The 22176-nt window shown below is 42.9% G+C and overlaps 1 protein-coding gene across 1 annotated transcript in view; it reads left to right on the top strand.

The window, feature by feature from the left end:
* The first annotated feature begins 3731 nt into the window (after positions 1-3731).
* ambra1b (autophagy/beclin-1 regulator 1b) overlaps positions 3732-22176 on the top strand; it is a 53907-nt gene continuing 35462 nt past the window's right edge. The window contains exons 1-9 of the mRNA XM_035790534.2: positions 3732-4011; positions 6315-6575; positions 6973-7031; positions 7153-7336; positions 7700-7872; positions 14054-14120; positions 14271-15943; positions 17699-17785; positions 19163-19348. Of these exons, the coding sequence (XP_035646427.1) occupies positions 6441-6575; positions 6973-7031; positions 7153-7336; positions 7700-7872; positions 14054-14120; positions 14271-15943; positions 17699-17785; positions 19163-19348 (2564 nt within the window). The 5' untranslated portion in view covers positions 3732-4011; positions 6315-6440. The remainder of the gene's footprint in view (positions 4012-6314; positions 6576-6972; positions 7032-7152; positions 7337-7699; positions 7873-14053; positions 14121-14270; positions 15944-17698; positions 17786-19162; positions 19349-22176) is intronic.

Raw genomic sequence — 22176 nt, 5'->3', positions numbered from 1 at the left:
AATTAACAAGGCGATTTAACTCCTCCACATTTACTGGGTTGTTTGAACAGTGCAGAAGAGAACCTCCCCCGACAGTTGCTTTCCTTCTTCTCAAGTATGTAGGGGATCTAGTTTCAGGCGTTTCTTTTACGGCACCTACTACGTTAAGTTACTGTTTTGGGGTTAGGGCTTTACTGTAATTGCCTTTTCCTACATAATGTTCGGTATACATTTTTGCTTTTCTGGAACGCACATGTGTGTCGTGAGCAACAATCGTGAAATCGGTGGTTCAGCTTCAAAATACAAGTCCGTGATGCAAACGGTTAAAAATTGTGGAATCATGCCACAATTGGACTAGAAAATGCCAAAAAAGATTGGAATGTTATATAATTTCAACCAAAGACAATACTTAGTTAATTTGACGGGGCTATACATTTGGGTGAGGGTTTTTTTCTCTCTTGAGTAGCCTCGTTTCTCTGCCAAAAATAAAATTTAACCATCTAGTGTTCAGCGAAATAACAACACAAGGTCAAATACAGGTAGCCTAGTCAAATAATTAACATCCAATCACATTAACTGTTACTATCTCAGCTAAATGGCATATATTATATTATTATTATATATTATTATATATTATTATTATTATTATATTATATTATTACTATCTCGCAGGAATTCCACTAACTATCTGTATGAAGCCAAACGTAGCTGCTGCTCATGTTGGTATCTGTACTGATGGCGCAAAAGCCATGACAGCGAGACATAGTGGAGTGGTAACATGCGTGCAAGTAGTTTCTCCCAACGCCGCTTGGGTACGTACACTGCAGTATCCACTGAGAGGCTCTTGTTGCCAAGGGAATGCCTGGCAACTTGAAATCATTTTTGGACACTACAATGAAAATTGTAAACTTTTTATAAAGCAAGGCCTCTGAACTTTTGTGTATTTTCAGCACTATGCAATGATATGGGCAGCGACCATGTAACGCTTTTACAACATACTGGTTAACAAGGGGCAAAGTATTGACACGTTTTTTTTTAATTGAGAGGCGAGCTTAAAGTTTTCTTTACTGACCATAATTTTCACTTATCTGACCGCTTGCATGATGACGAGTTTCTCACACGACTGCCCTATCTGGGTGTTGTTTTTTCTCGCCTGAATCTAGCATTACAGGGACTCTCCACAACTATATTGAGGCTATGGTTAAGAAGTTGAAGCTATTTTCTGTCTGCATTAACAAGGACAACACACAGGTCTTTCCATCATTGTATGATTTTTTGTGTGCAAATGAACTCAAGCTTACGGACAATGTCAAATGTGATATAGTGAGTTGGGTGCGCAATTACACAGGTACTTTCCTGAAACGGATGACACAAACAACTGGATTCGTTATCCCCTTCATGCCCTGCCTCTAGTCCACTTACCGATATCTGAACAACAGAGCCCCAATGAAATTGCAACAAGCAGTTCTGTGAACATTTAATTTAATCAGAAGCCACTGCCAGATTTCTGGATTGGGCTGCATTCAGAGTATCCGGCCTTGGCAAATCACGCTAAGACACTGATGCCCTTTGCAACCACGTACCTATGTGAGAGTGAATTTTCATCCCGCACTAGCAAGAAAACTAAATACAGGCACAGACGGTGTGTAGAAAATGATTTACGACGAGACTCTCCAATACAACTCAACATTGCAGAGTTATGTGCATCCTTTCAAGGACACCCTTCTCAGTAACCTGTGGTGAGTTATTTACAATTTTCAATGAACAAAAAGGTTCTATATGTACGATGGTTAAATAAAGAGCAAAACTATTGATTATTATTATTTGTGTCCTGGTCCTATAAGTGCTCTTTGTCACTTCCCACGAGCCAGGTAGTGACAAAAACTCATTCTTATGATTAATAAATGTATTGTAGTGTGTGTGGCAGGCTTACAATGATGGCAAAAAACAACATTTGAGAGTGCATTGACCCTGGTGCTAGAGAGGGTACGCAACTGGAGGTTGAATGTTTGAAGGGGTACGGGACTATAAAAAGTATGGGAAACACTGTTCTAGGGCAACATATATATATATATATATATTTTTTTTTTTTACCTTTATTTAACCAGGCAAGTCAGTTAAGAACATATTCTTATTTTCAATGACGGCCTGGGAACAGTGGGTTAACTGCCTGTTCAGGGGCAGAACGACCTTGTCAGCTCGGGGGTTTGAACTCGCAACCTTCCGGTTACTAGTCCAACGCTCTAACCACTAAGCCTAATGACAGAAGAGAAGCTGCATGTATCTAATTAAGGACAAGTTGACTAACAAATAGCCTACCAAAATGTTGGAAATTATAAAGCAGAAACATATCTAAATCAGGCAGCAGAAGAAGAATCCTGCACCCCCTGTCAAAAAATTATTCCACTGTCTCTGAATGTGGCCTACACCGCATTTCTATATGCGGGGTTAGGTTCGGGTGTGGGCCTCAGATTGTCACTTTATCACATATGGGCCTAGTTTGGCATTTACGGGTTGGTTATTAGCAATTGTGGCCGGTTGCGGGTGAACAATCAGCTGACCAGAGCACCAGGCTTGAGTAGCCTAAGCCACCAAAGCAATTCTGAAGTCTAATACATCCATTGTGCGATTTCAACAGATGCTTATCTATACTGAAGAAAATATATAAATGCAACATGTAAAGTGTTGGTCCCATGTTTCATGAGATTAAATAAAAGATCCCAGAAATGTCCCATATGCACAAAAAGCTTATTTCTGTGAAATGGTGTCCACAGATAAAAAAAAAAAAATGTTTACTTCTCTTTTAGTGAGCATTTCTCCTTTGCCAAGATCATCCATCCACCTGACAAGTGTGGCATATTAAGAAGCTGATTAAACAGCGTGATCATTACACAGGTACACCTTGTGCTGGGGACAATAAACCACCACTCAAATGTGCAGTTGTCACACAACACAATGCCACAGATTTCTCAAGTTTGAGGGAGTGTGCAATTGGCATTCTGACTGCAGGAATGTCCACCAGAGCTGTTGCCAGAGAATTGAATGCTCATTTCTCTACCATAAGCCACCTCCAACGTCATTTTTGAGAATTTGGCAGTATGCCCAACCAGCCTCACAACTGTGTAACCACACCAGCCCAGGATCTTCACTTGCGGGATCATCTGAAACCAGCCACCTGGACAACTGATGAAACTGAGGAGTATTTATTTCTGTAATAAAGCCCTTTTATGGGGAAAAACTCATTCTGATTGGCTGGGCCTGGCTCTCCAGTGGGTGGGCCTGGCACCCAATTGAATGGGCCTATGCCCAGTCATGTGAAATCCATAGATTAAGGCCTAATAAATGTATTTCAATTGACTGATTTCCTTATATGAACTGTAACTCAGTAAAATCATTGAAATTGTTTCATGTTGCATTTATATTTTTGACCATTATAGTTTATATTCAACAGACCATTATTTCATCTAGGGCTCTCTAACCCTGTTGCTGGAGAGCTATTTTCCTGTAGGTTTTTGCTCCAACCCTAATCTATAGCACCCGATTGTTGTAGTTAGCTGGTTGATGAGCTGAATCAGGTTAGTTAGGGATGGAGTGAAAACCTACTGGATGGTAGCTCCCCATGAACAGGGCTGGAAAGCTCTGATTAATCTAGTACAACTGTGGCATGATTCCTCTTTTTTTATCAGTTTCAATGGGGGACTTTTATATTGAAGGCGAACCACCGATTCCACAATTGTTGCTCACGCTAAAATGTTGTTCACGACACACATCTCTGGGAAGCTAGCTACGCAGTAGACGGATAGCTAGCACAATGAATTTGCTCTATGCCACGATAATATGATGAAATAGATTTATCAGAGGATATGAATGTGTTCAATCGCAATTATCATAGATTGATATTGGTCAATTCATTAATGTGTCAAGGCTAAGACAAGTGTAGCAAGCTCGTACTTGCCGTACATTTTTGCTTGCTACGCTAACCGTTAGCTACGCCTATGATGACACATTTCAACAAGAATACAAGAAAGAAAGGTAGGCAATGGCCTCTTGACTCAGTCGTTAGCTGATTCTGCAGAATATAAGCTGTTTGTTTTTTGTTATGTCTCATATCTAACGTATCGCCGGCTTTGTTCTATACAGTAGCTAGTTAGCGCGCTAGTTATGCTAATACTGTATCCGGGACTGGCAGCAAGGATTAGCTATTTTCCAAATAACTAACATTAACCAACTTAATAGCAAGTTTTTTTTTCTCTATTGGCTAGTTACCAAGTTTAGCGGGATAACCTAGCAAGCTATCGGGGTTCGTTGGGTAACTAAACTGACAAATTAGCCAACGTTACTATAGCTATGAAAAAACATTTGCCGGTACCATTAGCTGGGTTTCTGGTTGGTTCTTGGTGGTTTGCCTACCGAATGTTAACATTAGCTACTTAGTTTAAGATGGCTCACATTTGCTAGTAACGTTAGTAGCTAATGTTGGCTACATGTTTATTTGGCTAACGTTAGCTGTTAACTAGCTTGCCAATTCCCTCATGTTAACTAGCTAGCTGATTAGTCGTAGCTGTTTCAGACGCATTTTCTTGAGTTAGCTATCAAGCTAACGTTATTTACTTGTTAAGGCAGTGGTTTTAGCTAACTAGCTACATTAATCAGTTTGCCAAAATCCTATTCCTTATTTGAAGTTATCGTAGCTAGGTAACATTGCATGGTAAACTCAAGCTGTTTGTCAGCCACCTAGTATGACTAATTTCAGCAGTCTATGAATATGGACATACACTGAGTGTACAAAACATGAGGAACACCTTTGCCCTCAGAACAGACGCAATTCGTTGTAGAGTCCATGCCCCAATGTGTCGAAAGCGTCCCACAGGAATGTTGACTCCAATGCTTCCCACAGTTGGCTGGATGTCCTTTGGATGGTGGACCATTCTTGATACACACAGGAAACTGTTGAGCCTGAAAAGACACTATCATACCCCGTTCAAAGACATTTAAATATTTTGTCTTGTCTATTCACCCTCTGAATGATACACAACCCTTTAACTTGTCTCCTCTCCTTCGTCTACACTGATTGAGGTGGATTTAACAGGTGACATCAATAAGGGATCATGGCGTTCACCTGGCCAGTCTGTCATGGAAAGAGCAGGTGTTCCTAAATCTTTATGCACTCAATGTTAACCTTATCAACGTTTCCCAAACTTGTTCTTGGGGACCCCAAGGGGTGCACATTTTTGCCCACTACACAGCTAATTCAATAAATAGTTCTCTGCATATGACATGATTGTTATCACTTGGCATTCTTAGAATAACAGCATTGGAGTTGAAATAACATAGTTGTGTAATAATGTGCTTGTGGTGTTGTGTATTCGGGTACTTTTTGACAACATACAGGCTTTTCAGTGTCTCTTTGTGACTCTGCACCATAGACTTCTTAGATTGTAATGTAGAGCTAAGTCAAGCCACAGGGATAGCTTATAAAACACCACTCATTGGCGTTCTGGAAAGCAACTTGATGAAAATTGCATACCGCAGTGATGATCCGTGTTTGGATCCGGTTTGGACGTCTGTCTTACTTAGAATTGCAATTAGGCCCACCCGTCATGGTTTAAAATAATGTGGCACCTGCCTGCCAAATATTGTGTGTTCCTAATATGACTCTTGTTGGTCATCTTTGTTTACTGGAAAATCGCCCGCTCCAGTGTTGGAGAAATTTTTCCCTCGTTTAAAATGCCTTTGGTTATCCAAGCCCAAGTTAAACAAGGCTTGTTAAGAGGGTGAAAAGCAGTGCTGTTTTGCATTGCCTGTGGTGTTTTGCCAATTTGTGACCAAAATATGACTACATTTTAAGAGTGCAACATTTTTGGCAGTCTTCCAGATGTGAGATCTTGACTTTGGCTGCACATGTAGGCCAGCCAGTGAGCTGCAAGCTTGGATGTTCTTATTTAAGGACACAGGATATTTTAGTACCGATCCCCTAAATGTAATTAACAAAAATATAAACACAACATGCAACAATTTCAAAGATTTTACTGAGTTTTAGTTCATATAAGGAAATAGGTCAATTTAAATGCATTCATTAGGCCCTAATCTATGGATTTCACGATTAGGCAAGGGTGCAGCCATGAGGGAGCCAGGCCCAGCCAATCAGTTTTTCCCCATAAATGGGCTTTATTACAAACAAAAATACTCCTCAGTTTCATCAGTTGTCCAGTTGGCTGGTTTCAGACAATCCCGCAGGTGAAGGTTTTCCATGTGCAAAACCTATGCCAACCAAAACTAAACTACTATCTTCTGTTCTTGGCCCTCTCTTCCCATTGTCTCTTTCTCCTTCCCAGCCTAGACTCTGCATGGCGAGCGAGTGGCGGCAGCAGAAGTGACTGTCCCTAGACCAGCCAGAGAGGCCTGTGGCAGAGTGGCAGAGTGGTGGTGTGGCCCCAGCCCCGTACGGGAGGAGAACCACCATGGCCTCTCGTCATCAGAGGAACTCTGTGCGGATCCTGTCCAGCCGGGAGCGCGGCTCACAGGCCTTTGGCTCCAAGCGCCTGCTGCAGCAGCTGGTGGAGGAGAAGGTCCGCTGGATGAAATGGCAGAGTCAGGTAAAAGCCAAAGAAGCACACTATCCCAGTCAAAGGATTAGTCAAAACTGCTTTGGTTTCAACAGATCCTGGAGTAGTAGTAGGCTATCAATCTCTCACTACTTTCACTGCCCACCTGCTGCAGTAGGCATTTTGACTGGGACAATATACCATTGCCTTTAACTCGTCACCATGGAAACAATGCCCTGTGCTTATCTTTATCATCTATAGTCTATTTTGGGAGTTGTTCTTTAAAATCCCTAATAATATGCAGTTGATGGATCACAATTTCACTCAAGTCTTTAGTAAAAACAAATGTATTTTTGAATATATGTAATTATACTATGATTTGTGCATTTAATAATGTGTGTGCTACCTCCATGTAAGGCGTTAAGCAATGTTTGTTGCCCTTGCACAGAAAGTGGAGCTGCCAGACAGCCCTCGCTCGACGTTCCTGTTGGCCTTCAGCCCAGACCGGTAAGGAACTCAACTGACCCGGCCACACAAATGGATTCATGAGAGCATTTGAGGCAGGGCTTCCTTAAGCGGCATAGCAGCTGTAACATTTACTCTACCCCCCTTATCTCCAATTTGATAGGACCCTCATGGCTTCCACTCATGTCAATCACAACATCTACATCACAGAGGTGAAGACTGGAAAGTGCTTGCATTCGCTGGTAGGCCACCGCCGCACGCCCTGGTGCGTGACCTTTCACCCTACCATCCCAGGTCTGGTGGCCTCCGGGTGCCTTGACGGAGAGGTCCGCATCTGGGACCTGCATGTAAGTGGTGCCTTCTCTTAAACACAGACAGACCCCTATTAAAATAAATAGGACCCAAGTTTCAGGTCTCCGCTTGCCAAGTTGCATAGGTATATTCTTTTACGATGTTAGATTGTAAGACTTTTATTCACAGCACAGTCTTCGCCAGAAGTAAATGTTGAGGTGTCCCCCAGGGCACTGTCCAACTCCAGGCATCATAAGGAAACTTTTCTATCTTCATTGTGTTGCTATTGGTAGTCTAGTTGATAAACCCCTTTGACAGGAATCCGCATCCCATAATGATCATGCAAGCGTTTGTATCCACTGTTTCCGTATCCTACTTGTTTCTTTCTGTATTAAATCCCCTTGTGTTTGTTTCTGCAGGGTGGCAGTGAGAGCTGGTTCACGGAAAGCAACGTGGCCATTGCCTCGCTAGCCTTCCACCCCACTGCCCAGCTCCTCCTCATCGCCACCAATAATGAGCTCCACTTCTGGGACTGGAGCCGGCCCGAGCCCTTTGCCGTGGTCAAAACCGGCAGCGAGACTGAAAGAGTCAGGTGAGAGACCATAGAGATTGATGTAGGGCTGGATATATACTACATACTTTCGCGCTCTCTCTCTGGGTTTCAGTTAGCCTGTAATAGCTGGCTTTTGGGTGATTTTAAAAACAAATAAAAAGCCAATAAATAAAATTGGCTCCGGCCAATTGTCCTGGTGAATAACAAAAGCCCATTGCAATATAATGGTTTTTAGCCTATGAATTGATAGAAATATCAGTTAGTCGATGTAAACGCATTTTCGGTCATGCTTTTCTGTTCTATAGGTTCATTTGTATAATTAAATGGGTTCTTGTGTGTTTTCGTTTGGTCGTTTATGATTCTAATTTATCACAGGCGTACAGCAGACAGATAAAGAGCCTAGTTTGAGTGAAAATCTGTCAGACAGCGAGAGAGCTACTGCTCCTGTTGCTGCTGGAGTGAAACATGCTTTTACATGCCCAATCATTGCTCACAACTCTAAATGCAATCACATGTTAAAAACAGTTGATGTCCACAATTTAAAGAGCTACTATTTTTATTTCTCAACTGGTAATTGAAGTGTGCTTGCCAATCAAGTGCATAGGCATTAGGCAACGTTAGGCTTCAGCGAGTCACACTTTGCAATGTGAACTGGAGGCAGTACGCATTTTGAAAATATATACTTAATTGTGTGGAACCGGAATGTTTTACTTCATTTTGTGAGGCATGTCTTACCTTGCTTCAAAGTAGCCTATAGCCAAAATCCATTTCTATAAACTTTGAGGCAATTATTTGTATAAAGACTTCCATATGTCATTGAAACAAGTAGCATTAGTATTTCTCTCATGTTTGTTCCATGTTCTATTGGATTTCAACTTCCTTTCATTGTCAAGTAGCCAAAGGCACAATCCTAGTCATATTAGCAACCCATGCTAATTGTAGATGAAAATATTGACATTTTAAAGGTCACATGAAACCTCTTGCATGTGCAGTGTGCTTTTGACAACAGCGGTTTCCAGCAAATTGCATAATGGAACAAACATTCGTGCTTAGCTTACTGCTGTATGCGCATTGCTGCGCATATAATGTGAAGAAGATAGTTTATCAACATTTTTAAGCTAAACATTCTGATCTGCTGCATCAGCCTCATTGCTTTTTATTTACTTGTTTCGTATACTGGTTGTATGAATTTGGGTTCTATCATTCCACAAGCTGACTAATAGAATAGGTAAACATTTCTACTATTGGGGATACCAGATTGACATAGGGTAGTGGTTTTGCTGTTTATTAATCTCTTGCTGGCTGAGAAAGTAAATGTGGAAAGTTATTGTAACATCGTAAAACTGCGCATCAGAATTCGGTAAGATGTTGCATGTGCTGTTAAGATAAATTACCATCATCTATGTGTTTGCTGTCATTCTGAGTACCGTGGGTGGACGCCCTAATCGGGTTACTCACCCAATGCATATAGGTCCAGTAAATTAACATGCTGCAGGTCAAATGTCTGGTGCCACATTTTCCTAACGGGAACACTGATACAGTTGAAGTCGGAAGTTTACATAAACTTTAGCCAAATACATTTAAACTCAGTATTTCACAACTCCTGACATTTTAATCCTAGTAAAAATTCCCTCTCTTAGGAATGTGAAATGTCAGAATAATTTATTTGAGCTTTTATTTCTTTCATCACATTCCCAGTGGGTCAGAAGTTTACATAGACTCAATTAGTATTTGGTAACATTGCCTTTAAATTGTTTACCTTGAGTCAAACTGAGTCAGGTTTGTAGGCCTCTTTGCTCGCACATGCTTTTTCAGTTCTGCCAACACAACTTCTATAGGATTGAGACCAGGGCTTTGTGATGGCCACTCCTTGACTTTGACTTTTTTGTCCTTAAGCCATTTTGCCACAACTTTGGAAGTATGCTTGAGGTCATTGTCAATTTAGAAGACCCATTTGCGAACAAGCTTTAACTTCCTGACTGATGTCTTGAGATGTTTCTTCAATATATCCACATAATTTTCCTGCCTCATAAAGCCATCTATTTTGTGAAGTGCACCAGTCCCTCCTGCAGCAAAGCACACCCACAACATGATGCTACCACCCCTGTGCTTCATGGTTGGGATGGTGTTCTTCGGCTTGCAAGCATAACGATGGTCATTTTGGCCAAACAGTTCTATTTTTGTTCCATCAGATCAGAGGACATTTCTCCAAAAAGTACGATCTTAGTCCCCATGTGCAGTTGCAAACCGTAGTCTGTTTTTTTATGGCGGTTTTGGAGCAGTGGCTTCATCCTTGCTGAGCGGCCTTTCAGGTTATGTCGATATAGGACTCGCTTTACTGTGGATATAGATGATTTTGTACCTGTTTCCTCCAGCATCTTCACAATGTCCTTTGATGTTGTTCTGGGATTAATTTGCACTTTTTCGCACCAAAGTACATTCATCTCTAGGAGACAAAATGCGTCTCCTTCCTTAGCGGTATGACTGCTGCGTGGTCCCATGGTGTTTATACTTGGGTACTTACTGTTTGTACAGATGAAAGTGGTACCTTCAGGCATTTGGAAATTTCTCCCAAGGATGAACCACACTTCTGGAGGTATTTTTCTGATTTATTTTGATTTTCCCATGATGTCAAGCAAAGACGCACTGAGTTTGAAGGTAGGCCTTGAAATACATCCACAGGTACACCTCCAATTGACTCAAATGATGTCAGTTTGCCTATCAGAAGCTTCTAAAGCCATGACATCATTTTCGGGAATTTCCCAAGCTGTTTAAAGGCACAGTCAACCTAGTGTATGTACACTTCTGACCCACTGCAATTGTGATACAGTGAAATAATCTGTCTGTAAACAATTGTTGGAAGAATTACTTGTGTCATGCACAAAGTAGATGTCCTAACCGACTTGCCCAAATAATAGTTTGTTAACAAAACATTTGTGGAGTGGTTGAAAAACGAGTTTTAATGACTCCAACCTAAGTGTAAGTAAAATTCCGACTTCAACTGTATATACATACAGAGCATTCGGAAAGTATTCAGACCCATATTTTGTTGCGTTACAGCCTTATTCTAAAATTGATCAATCTCCACACGATTCCCTATAATGACAAGGTGAAAGGTTTTTTTAGACATGTTTGCAAATGTACAGCATGCCTTTAATTACGTAAGCATTCAGACCCTTTGCTACTAGACTCAATTATATTCTGGTGCATCCTGTCTCCATTGATCATCCTTGATGTTTCTACAACTTGATTGGAGTACACCTATGGTAAATTCAATTGATTGGACATGATTTGGAACGGTACACATCTGTTTATATAAGGTCCCATGGTTGACAGTGCATGTCAGCGCAAAAACCAATCCCTGAGTTGTCCATAGAGCACCGAGGTACATTGAAGGTCCCCAGCATTAAAGGTCTCCGAGAACATAGAGCCCTCCATCATTCTTCAATGGAACAAGTTTGGAACCACCAAGACTCTTCCTAGAGCTGGCCGCCTTGCCAAACTGGGCAAGATCCTGATGGTCGCTCTAACAGAGCTCCAGAGTTCCTCTGTGGAGATGGGAGAAATTTCCAGAAGGACAACCATCTCTACAGCACTCCACCAATCAGGCCTTTGTGGTAGGATGGCCAGACAGAAGCCAGTCCTCAGTAAAAGGCACATGACAGCCTGCCTGGAGTTTGCCAAAAGGCACCTAAAGGACTCTCAGACCATGAGAAACAAGATTCTCTGGTCCGATGAAACCAAGATCGAACTATTTGGCCTGAATGCCAAGTGTCACGTCTGGATGAAATCTTGCACCATCCCTATGGTGAAGCGTGGTGGCAGCATCATGATGTGGGGATTTTTCAGAGGCAGGGCCTGCAGACTCGTTAGGATCGAGGGAAAGATGAATGGGGCAAAGTACAGAGATACTTGATAAAAACCTTCTCCAGAGCGCTCAGGATCTCAGACTGTGACCTTCCAACAGGGCAACGACCCTAAGCACGCAGCCAAGACAATGCAGGAGTGGCTTCGGGACAAGTCTCAATGTCCTTGAGTGGCCCAGCCAGAGCCTGGACTTGAACCCGATCCAACATCTCTGGAGACCTGAAAATAGCTGTGCAGCAACGCTTCCCATACAATCTGACTGAGCTTGAGAGGATCTGCAGAGAAGAATGGGAGAAACTCCCCAAATACTGGTGTGCCAAGCTTGTAGCATTATACCTAAAACAAACTCCAGGCTGTAGTCGCTGTCAAAGGTGCTTCAACAATGTACTGAGTGAAAGGTCTGAATACTCACGTAAATATGATTTTTTTTCTGCCTTTGTTATTGTGTGTAGATTGACAGGATTTTTTTTTTTTTTACGTTTTAGAATAAGGCTGTAACGTAATGTCGGAATACTTTCTTAATGCAATGTATATAAAGTGCCTTCAGATAGTATTCATACCCCTTGACTTATTCCACATTTTGTTACAGCCTGAATTCAAATAAATAAAAAAACATTTTTTACCCACAATAAATGCACACAATACCCCATAATGACAGTGAAAACATTTTTAGAAATGTGTGCATTTATTTGAAAAATTAAATACAGATCAACTTTTACATAGGTATTCTCACCCCTTAGTCAATACATTTTTAGAATCACCTTTGGGTGTGAGGTTTTTCTTGGTAAGTGTATGAGCTTTGCACATCTGGATTATACAATATTTGCACATTTGTCTGTTAAGTTGTTGCTCATTGCAAGTCTTGCCATAGATTTTCAACCCAATTTAAGTTAGAAATGTAACTAGGCCACTCGGGAACTTTCAATGTCGTCTTGGTAAGCAACTTGTGCATATTTGGTCTTGTTATATATATTATATATATCTTGTGTTTTAGGTTATTGTCCTACTTGAACGTAGGCTTTTGGTAGTCTGACTGAACCAGGTTTTCCTCTAGTATATTGCCTGTGCTTAGCACTATTCTGTTTCTTTTTGTATAAATAACAATACAAAAATGATCCTTAGTCCTTGCTAATGACAGGCATTACAATAACAAGCATTACCATAACCTGATGCAGCCACAACTGTGCTTGAAAATATGAACATAACGCTTTGTATTCAATACTTTTTTTTGGGGGGGGCAGTTTTTTACTTTAGTAGCTTATTGCAAACAGGATGCATTCTGTACAACAAGGGCTGCCCAACGCTCTTCCTGGAGATCTACTGTCTTGTAGGTTTTCAGTTCAATCCTAATTTAGCATGTCTGATTCAGATAGTCTAGGTCTTGTTGAGCAGCTAATAAGTAGACCATGTACAAGCTTCCTCCTTTTCACACTGTCATTTAGGTTATTCTTGTGGAGTAACTACAATATTGTTGATCATCCTCAGATTTCTCCTATCACAGCTATTAAACTCTGTTACTGTTTTAATGTAACCATTGGCCTCATGGTGAAATCCCTGAGATGTTTCCTTCCTCTCTGGAAACTGAGTTAGGAAGGACGCCTGTATCTTTGTAGTGACTGGGTGTATTAATACACCGTCCAAAGTGTAGTTAATAACTTCACCATGCTCAAAGGGATATTCAATTTATTTTTTACCCATTTACCAATAAGTGCCCTTCTTTGAGAGGCATTGGAAAACCTAGTCCACACTTGACTTAAATGCAACTTCTGCTATCAGAATATGAAGATCGCATCAAAAAGATGGGTCTAGATGCACAAAAGTTGAATGGAATCATCCAAAACGCTCAACTCACTCAGCTTCAAAATCACACACCTAGTACTAGTTTAATTCACTGATCCTTTGATTGGATGGACATGTTAGTCATACTGCTAAACTTTGATTGGTTTGAGGTCCTCCGGAAGTCGGCATAATTACCATGTAGGTCTATGGAAGGGGGTGAGGAGCACGAGCCTCCTAGGTTTTGTATTGAAGTCGATGTAGCCAGAGGAGAATGGAAAAAATGGCTGTCCTCCTGCTAGACAAAAAAAAACAGTTAAAAATTATAATTTTTTGGAATATATTTAGTTTACCTGAACGATAACTATATATATATATATATATATACTTTCACTGAGTAGGATGGTCCTCCCTTCCTCCTATAATTTTGATTTCAGGAAAAAATATTGATGAAAAACTTTTCTTTTTCACATGGAACAATTTCACAGTAGCGTAAATGTTGTGTCATTATAATATGATATTGCTATGATTAGAATATATTTGAGTTGATGGAAAGCTCTGCTGTTTTCTCTTTTAGGTTGGTGAGATTTGATCCTTTGGGGCACAATCTTCTGACTGCTACTGTGAACCCCTCCAACCAGCAGGTGAGTTCTTTTCTCCTATCACAACAAAATTGCACTATACCGTATAAAGTTTTCTGTCTAGAAATGAAATCTTCTCAAAGCCTTTTAAACATGACTACGCTAAAACATTCAACATGTCTACCCTCATATCTAACACATTATGTCCTGTAGAATGATGATGACTCAGAGGTCCCCATGGACAGCGTAGAGATGCCCCACTTCCGCCAGCGCTCCTTCCTGCCCTCCCAGCCTGTACGCCGCACGCCCATCCTCCACAACTTCCTGCACATCCTTTCCTCACGCTCCTCGGGAGCGCAGGCCGGGGGGGATGCGTCCCGCCCTGGCGGGGAGAGCAGCGGCGAGCCCCCCAGCATGCCTTTGGGCCAGTACCCAGCCTCTCAGGACCGTGGACTGCCCTTCCCAGGCTGCACCCAGCACCTGGGCATGGTGTGCCTATGCAGCCGCTGCACAGCCAACCGCAGCCCCTCTCTGGGCGAGGGGCCCTCCTCCAGGCCTGTGGTCCTCCCTGAGCACCCTCAGCCGGCCCCCCATGCCTCAACCTTTTCCTCAGCCCGTACGGAGCCCCGACAGCCTTCAGAGCCCAGTGGGGGCCAACAGCGGCCCTCTGCCTTCACAACGGTCTACTATAGCGCCGGCAGCTCCCTGCACCGTGCCGTGCCTACCGCCCACGTGGCAAGCCCGCCACTGAGCCAGCAGCCTCCGACACCACCCACCAGCCACCCACCCCTCTCCCGCCCACTGCCCGGACCCGATTGGACACGCAGCCTGCTGAACATGAGAGGCTCAGAGAGCAGAACTGGAGGGAGTGAAGGTGGGGTGAGCGGGGTAGGTGGTATGGGTGGTGTCGGGGGTGGGATGCTGCCCCCCCGAACCAGCTCGTCCTCCGTCAGCCTGCTGTCAGTGCTCCGGCAGCAGGACGGCTCCTCCCAGTCCCCTGTCTACACTTCCGCCACAGAGGGACGGGGTTTCCCCACGCAGTCAAGCTCTGAACCGGGCTCTGGCCCCGTGGCCAATCAGCGAGGTGGTGGAGGCGCGGGCACCAGCAGCGGGCACCACCCTTTCTGGGACGGCACGCGCAGCAACCCGACCTCGTTCCGCAACGTGCTCCAGTGCAACCTGAGCCGCTACTTCATGGAGTTTGACCGCATGCAGGACCTGGAGTCGCCGCTGGGGGGTGTCGGGGGAGGGGAGGGCGGCCAGGAGCAGACGCAGGAGCTGCTCAACAACAACATGGACCCGGAGAGACCCAGGCCTTCCTCCTCCCACTATCAGCCCCAGCCGCCCCCACCAACTCCAGCCGAGAACAACCCCCCTCCCTCCAATGCGGCTCACTCCTCTCGGGGCCAACTGAACCGCTGCCGGGCCTGCCACAACTTGCTCACCTTCAACCACGACTCCCAACGCTGGGAACGCACCAGCCCAGCCTCGTCCACCTCCGCTGTCTCCACCCAGGAGGGCTCCAGCTCTCCCTGGCAGCAGCCGACCAGCCCTGCCTATGAAGAGACCCATGTGTCACCACAGAGGCGGGAACCCCAACCCCAGCCACCAGAGAGGGAGAGGAGGGTAACCCAGCCCCTAGAGCCCAGTGAACGGCAGCCCTCCCCAGGCCCTCATGGTGCGGCCATGCCCTTCCCCACCATTGCGTCGTCCACTGCCCAGCCCGGTGAGCAGACGGTGGGCCTGGTGTACAACCAGGAGACGGGCCAGTGGGAGCGCGTCTACCGCCAGGCCGCCTCCAGCCGCTCCACCGTTGCCGACGCACCGCCAGAGGCCTTAAGCCAGGAAATGCCTGTGGATAACCCAGACGAGGACTCTCTGAGGAGGTAGAGTTATGAGAAAGTCCTTGGTAGTATCTACAGTGGTGTTTTCTGCTCAGTCCAGGGTCTTGCTCAGTAGTGCACACCGTAGCAATATGTTTTAAAATGAACGTTTCTTATTGAACGAGCTTGGATCGTACCTTGCTGTTTCAAACAGTTTTCTTCAGTTTTATCTACTGAACACAACTCGGCTTACTTTAGCTAGTGATCCTCTCTGACTTAAGAACATTACAGCAAGTAACTACAAGGTTATTCTTTATTTTTACTGTTTTCTACATTGTTGAATAATAAGTGAAAACTATTTAAATAACACATGGAATCATGTAGTAACCAAAAAAGTGTTTTATATTTGAGATTCTTCAAAGTAGCCACCCTTTTGTCTTGACAGCTTTGAACACTCTTGGTATTCTCTCAGCCAGCTTCATGAGGTAGTCACTTGGAATGCATTTAAATTAACAGGTGTGCCTTAATTAATGCATTTGAGCCAATTAGTTGTGTTGTGACATGGTAGGGGTGGTATACAGAAGATGGCCCTATTTGATAAAATACTAAGTCCATATTATGGCAAGATCGGCTCAAATACTTTTAAGACTTGAAGGTCAGTCAATCTGGAACATTTCAAGAACTTTGAAAGCATCTTCAAGTGCAGTCGCAAAAACCATCAAGCGCTATGATGAAACTGGCTCTCATGAGGACCGCCACAGGAAAGGAAACCCCAGAGTTACCTCTGCTGCAAAGGATAAGTTCATTAGAGTTCATTGCAGCCCAAATAAATGCTTAACAGAGTTCAAGAAACAGACCCATCTCAACATCAACTGTTGAGGAGACTGCGTGAATCAGGCCTTCATGGTCAAATTGCTGCTAAGAAACCACTACTAAAGGACACCAATAAGAAGAGACTTGCTTGAGCCCAGAAATACGAGCAATGGACATTAGACAGGTGGAAATCTGTCCTTTGGTCTGTCGAGTCCACATTTGAGATTTTGGGTTCCAACTGCCGTGTCTTTGTGAGACGCAGAGTAGGTAAACGCATGATCTCTACATGTGTAGTTCCCACTGTAAAGCATGGAGGAGGAGGTGTGATGGTGTGGGGGTGCTTTGCTGGCGACACTCTTTGATTTATTTAGAGTTCAAAGCACACTTAACCTGCAAAGCTACCACAGCATTCTGCAGCGATACGCCATCCCATCTGGTTTGCGTTTAGTGGGACTATCATTTGTATTTCAACAGGAAAATGACCCAACACACCTCTAGGCTGTGTAAGAGCTATTTGACCAAGAAGGATAGTGATTTAGTGCTGTATCAGACGATCTGGCCTACACAATCACCCGACCTCAACCCAATTGAGGTGGTTTGGGATGAGTTGGACCGCAAAGTGAAGGAAAAGCAGCCAACAAGTGATCAGCATATGTGGAAACTCCTTCAAGACTGTTGGAAAGCATTCCTCATGAAGCTGGTTGAGAGAATGCCAAGAGTGTGCACATCTGTCAAGGCTAAGGGTGGCTGCTTTGAAGAATCTCATAAAATATATTTTGAACACTTTTTTTTTGTGGTTACTTCATTATTCCGTATGTGTTATTTTATTATTTGGATGTCTTCACTGTTCTACAATGTAGAAAATAGTAAAAAATAAAGAAACCCTTGAATGTCCTAGCTTTTGACTGGTACTGTATATTGTCCAAATAGTTGTATAAAACAAATGGACTCCCTTTTGTAGAGGAGGTTAAACGCTGATCCATTGTTTGGTGTGTTTGTTAACAGGAGACTGTTGGAGTCCTCCCTCCTCTCTCTCTCCCGCTACGACATGGGAGGATCCAGAGACCACCCCATCTACCCAGACCCTGCCAGGTACCAGCCCCAAACCAATCTCACCTCTAATGAACTTGTACTTTGTTTGACAGGATAAAACCCCTCCAGGTGCACCGTTTTCTTCGAGGTTCTGTCGAAACAAAGTTGACAGTTTAAAGTAAGGTTGAGAAAATCCCAGATATTTTCCCAAAAGTTCACTGGTTTAACAAAACATACAAGTTAGAGGATTTCCTAAACTCAGGAATTTTGAGAAAGTTAATGTAACTTTGCCAACCTACACTGAAAAATATATAAACGGAACAAGTAGTGTTGGTTTCATGAGCTGAAATAAAAGACCCCAGAAATCTTCCGTACACACAAACCTTATTTCTCTTAAATCTTGTTTACATCCCTGTTAGTGAGCATTTCTCCTTTGCTAAGATAATACATCCACTTGACAGGTGTGGCATATCAAGAATCTGATTTAAACTGCATGATCATTACACAGGTGCACCTTGTGCTAGGGACAATTAAAAGACCACTTGGAAATGTGCAGTTTTGTCACACAATGCCACAATGTCGCAAGTTGAGGGAGTGTGTAATTGGCATGCTGACTGCAGGAATGTCTACCAGAGCTGTTGCCAGAGAATTTAATGTTAATTTCTCTACCATAAGCCACCTCCAACGTTGTTTTAGAGAATAAGCAGGATGTCCAACCGGCCTCACAACCCACGTGTATGGCGTCGTATGGGTGAGCGGTTTGCTGATGTCAACGTTGTAAACAGTGTGCTCCGTGGTAGTGTTATATGGTATGGGCAGGCATAAGCTATGGACAACTAACACAATTACTTTTTATCGCTGGCAATTTTAATGCACAGAGATACCTTGACAAGCTTCCGAGGCCCTTTGGCACGCATTCATTCGCCGCTATCACCACAATTCCTGGAAGCTGAAAATGTCCGTTCTTCTATGGCCTGCATACTCAGACATGTCACTCTTTGAGCATATTTGGGATGCTCTGGATCGACGTGTACACCAGCGTGTTCCAGTTCCCACCAATATCCAGCAACTTCACACAGGACAACATTTCACAGGCCACAATCAACAGCCTGATCAAGTCTATGCGAAGGAGATGTCGAGGTGCATGAGGCAAATGGTGGTCACACCAGATACTGACTGGTTTGCTTATCCATGTCCCTACTTTTTTTTTTTTTAAGGTATCTGTCCAACAGATGCATATCTGTATTCCCAGTCATGTGAAATCCATAGATTAGGACCTAGTTATTTTATTTCAATTGACTGATTTCCATATATAAATTGTAAGTCAGTAAAATCTTTGAAATTGTTTCATGTTGTGTTTTGTTCAGTATAGTATGAACCCTAGAGCTGTAAACCCCCCCCATTGAACTCTTCTCTCTGCCGTTGTTTCTCCTGCAGGTTGTCCCCGGCTGCGTACTACGCGCAGAGAATGATCCAGTACCTGTCGAGGCGGGACAGTATCCGCCAGCGTTCGCTGCGCTACCAGCAGAACCGCCTGAGGACCCTCTCCTCCTCTTCGGACAGCCCGGCCGGCAACCCCTCGGCCGCAATGGAGAACAGCGATGTGGACTTTGAAGAGCTAGAGTGAGTTGGTGCAAACCATCCTGGCCCCTTAATGGGATATTAGTTTTTCACCTAAAATGACAAACCCAAATCTAACTGCCTGTAGCTCAGGACCTGAAGCAAGGATATGCATGTTCTTGATACCATTTAGAAAGGAAACACTTTCAAGTTTGTGGAAATGTGAAATGAATGTAGGAGAATATAACACGTTAGATCTGGTAAAAGATAATACAAAAAAAAATGTAATGTAATTTAGATCTTGACCACCAGATGGCAGCAGTGTGTGCAAAGTTTCAGACTGATCCAATGAAGAATTACATTACTGTTACATTATTTTGTATCAAGTCTGCCAGGAGTTTGCCGAAATGTGCCGAATTGGTCAATTGATACATTTTCAAGTACATAACTATAGAGAATATACAAAAATACTATGGTTATTAAAAAAATGAAAGTTTACACGCTCCCAGGGAATGTCATACTAGATGTCATCTAGATGGCCGGGTGGGGTGGGTATGGAGCCAGAAACAGCAGTGCTGTCAAACTCTAGACACAAGTTCCTACATTGGAACATAAAAATGTATTTTATCAAACAAAACTATGCTAGATTTTTATCTCTGGGACCCTCAGGATGACAAATCAGAGCAAGATTACACAAAGTACATTATTTACCTTCAGAGGTGAATGTATAAAAAAAATAATGTTTAGTGCGCTCCTCAAACAATTGCATGGTATTGTATCACTGTAATAGCTACTGTTAATTGGACACTGCAGTTCAATTAACAAGAATTTAAGCTTTTTGGGACAAAGAAGTGACACTCATCCCGTAGAGGTTGTCCAATTTTTTTTGTTTTTAGAACAATTTTTTTGTTTTTAGGTTTTCTGTTGAGATAAGTGGAGGATTGGATAAGGAGATGTCCCAAGCCATCCCTTTAGAAAAATGTTTTTGTGGATCTACACAACCAATGGTGTGTGATGTGGACTTACACTATATATACACTACAGTTCAAAAGTTTGGGGTCACTTAGAAATGTCCTTGTTTTTGACAGAAAAGCAAAACATTTTTGTTGATTTTAAAATTTATCAGAAATACAGTGTAGACATTGTTAATGTTGTAAATTACTATTGTAGCTGGAAGCGGCTGATTTAAAAAATATATATTTATAATAATAGTCATATTTTTTTAATGGAATATCTACATATGCTTTCAGAGGCCCATTATCAACAATCATCGCTCCTGTGTTCCAATGGCACGTTGTGTTAGCTAATCCAAGTTTATCATTTTAAAAGGCTAATTGATCATTAGAAAACACTTTTGCAATTATGTTAGCACAGCTGAAAACTGTTGTCCCTGCTTAAAGAAGCAAAAGAACTGGCCTTTTTTTTGACTAGTTGAGTATCTGGATCATCAGCATTTGTGGGTTCGATTACAGGCTCAAAATGGCCAGAAACAAAGACCTTTCTTCTGAAACTCATCAGTCTATTCTTGTTCTAAGAAATGAAGGCTATTCCAGGTGAGAAATTGCCAAAAAACTGAAGATCTCGTACAGCGCTGTGTGCTACTCCCTTCACAGAACAGTGCATACTGGCGCTAACCAGAATAGAAAGAGTGGGATGCCCTGGTGCATAACTGAGCAAGAGGACAAGTACATTAGTGTCTAGTTTGAGAAGCAGACGCCTCACAAGTCCTCAACTGGCAGCTTCATTAAGTAGTATCCGCAAAACACCTGTCTCAACGTCAACAGTGAATGGCCTTCTAGGCAGAGTTGCAAAGAAAAAGCCATGTCTCAGACTGGCCAATAGAAAGAAAAGATTAAGATGGGCAAAAGAACACAGACACTGGACAGAGGAACTCTGTATTTGTTATTCAAATTAAAAGCCCAATGAATACTCGCCTTTGTGTAGCGATTTAACTCCCACCGCTTCATTAAAGAATGTTTCATTGACTTTGCAGCAATACTTTGCCTCGACAAGAAAGAGCTCTTTGAAAATGTTTCCCTGTCCAGACGAACAGTGGTGCGGCGTGTTGAGAACATCACAGAGAATGTGGAACAACAGTTGAAAGACAAGGTAAAGGATTTCTCCTTGGCCCTGGATGAGAGCAGTGATGCGCGTGACATGGCACAGTTGATATTTTTACAAGACATAATCCCAGACTTTGAAATTACAGAGGAGCTTGCTTCAGTGCAGTCAAGTAGCTGAGCCGAAACCAGATCAGAAAATGATTTTCCTGCATTGGATTATTCACCAGGAGGTACTCTAAATGTGTTCTGAAAATGAGCCTTGTGGATACAGTCACTAAAGTGGTGAACTTCATAAGAGCAAAATCCTTAAACCACAGGCAGTTTGTCTCACTGTCTGAAGAGAGTCTGTCAAGCAGGTTTCCCCTTCCACACAAACGTGAGATGGCTGATGTTGGGGAAGGTGCTTAAAAGGGTGTGGAACCTGAAGTCAGAGTTTTTGTAAATGAAATGAAAATATGTGGATTTCCCTCAACTGCAAGATAAAGAATGGTTGGCTGATTTTTGCCTTCACCGTGGACATCATTGACCCCCATGAATGAACTGAATTCCAAACTACAAGGGAAGGGCCTTTTTGCATCAGATGTACAGCCTTGTCAAAGCTTTCAAGGGAAAATTACCCCTCCTGACCCGCCAAGTAGAAGTCAACAACCTCACCCACCTTCCGACACTACTAGCCTGTTCCCTATCAGATGACCAGCGGGAGAAGTATACATCGCTGCTGTGTGCTTTGAACTGTGAATTTTCTTGTCGTTTTGAGGATTTCAAAGTGTTGGAAAATGACATGCTGTTGGTTTCCTCTCCTTTCACCTTCAACGTGGATAACGCTCC

Source organism: Oncorhynchus keta, chromosome 17 (assembly GCF_023373465.1).
Source record: "Oncorhynchus keta strain PuntledgeMale-10-30-2019 chromosome 17, Oket_V2, whole genome shotgun sequence".
Taxonomy (NCBI): Eukaryota; Metazoa; Chordata; class Actinopteri; order Salmoniformes; family Salmonidae; genus Oncorhynchus; species Oncorhynchus keta.
Note: the sequence above shows the minus strand (reverse complement) of the source record. Positions and strands in the feature narration are given on the sequence as shown.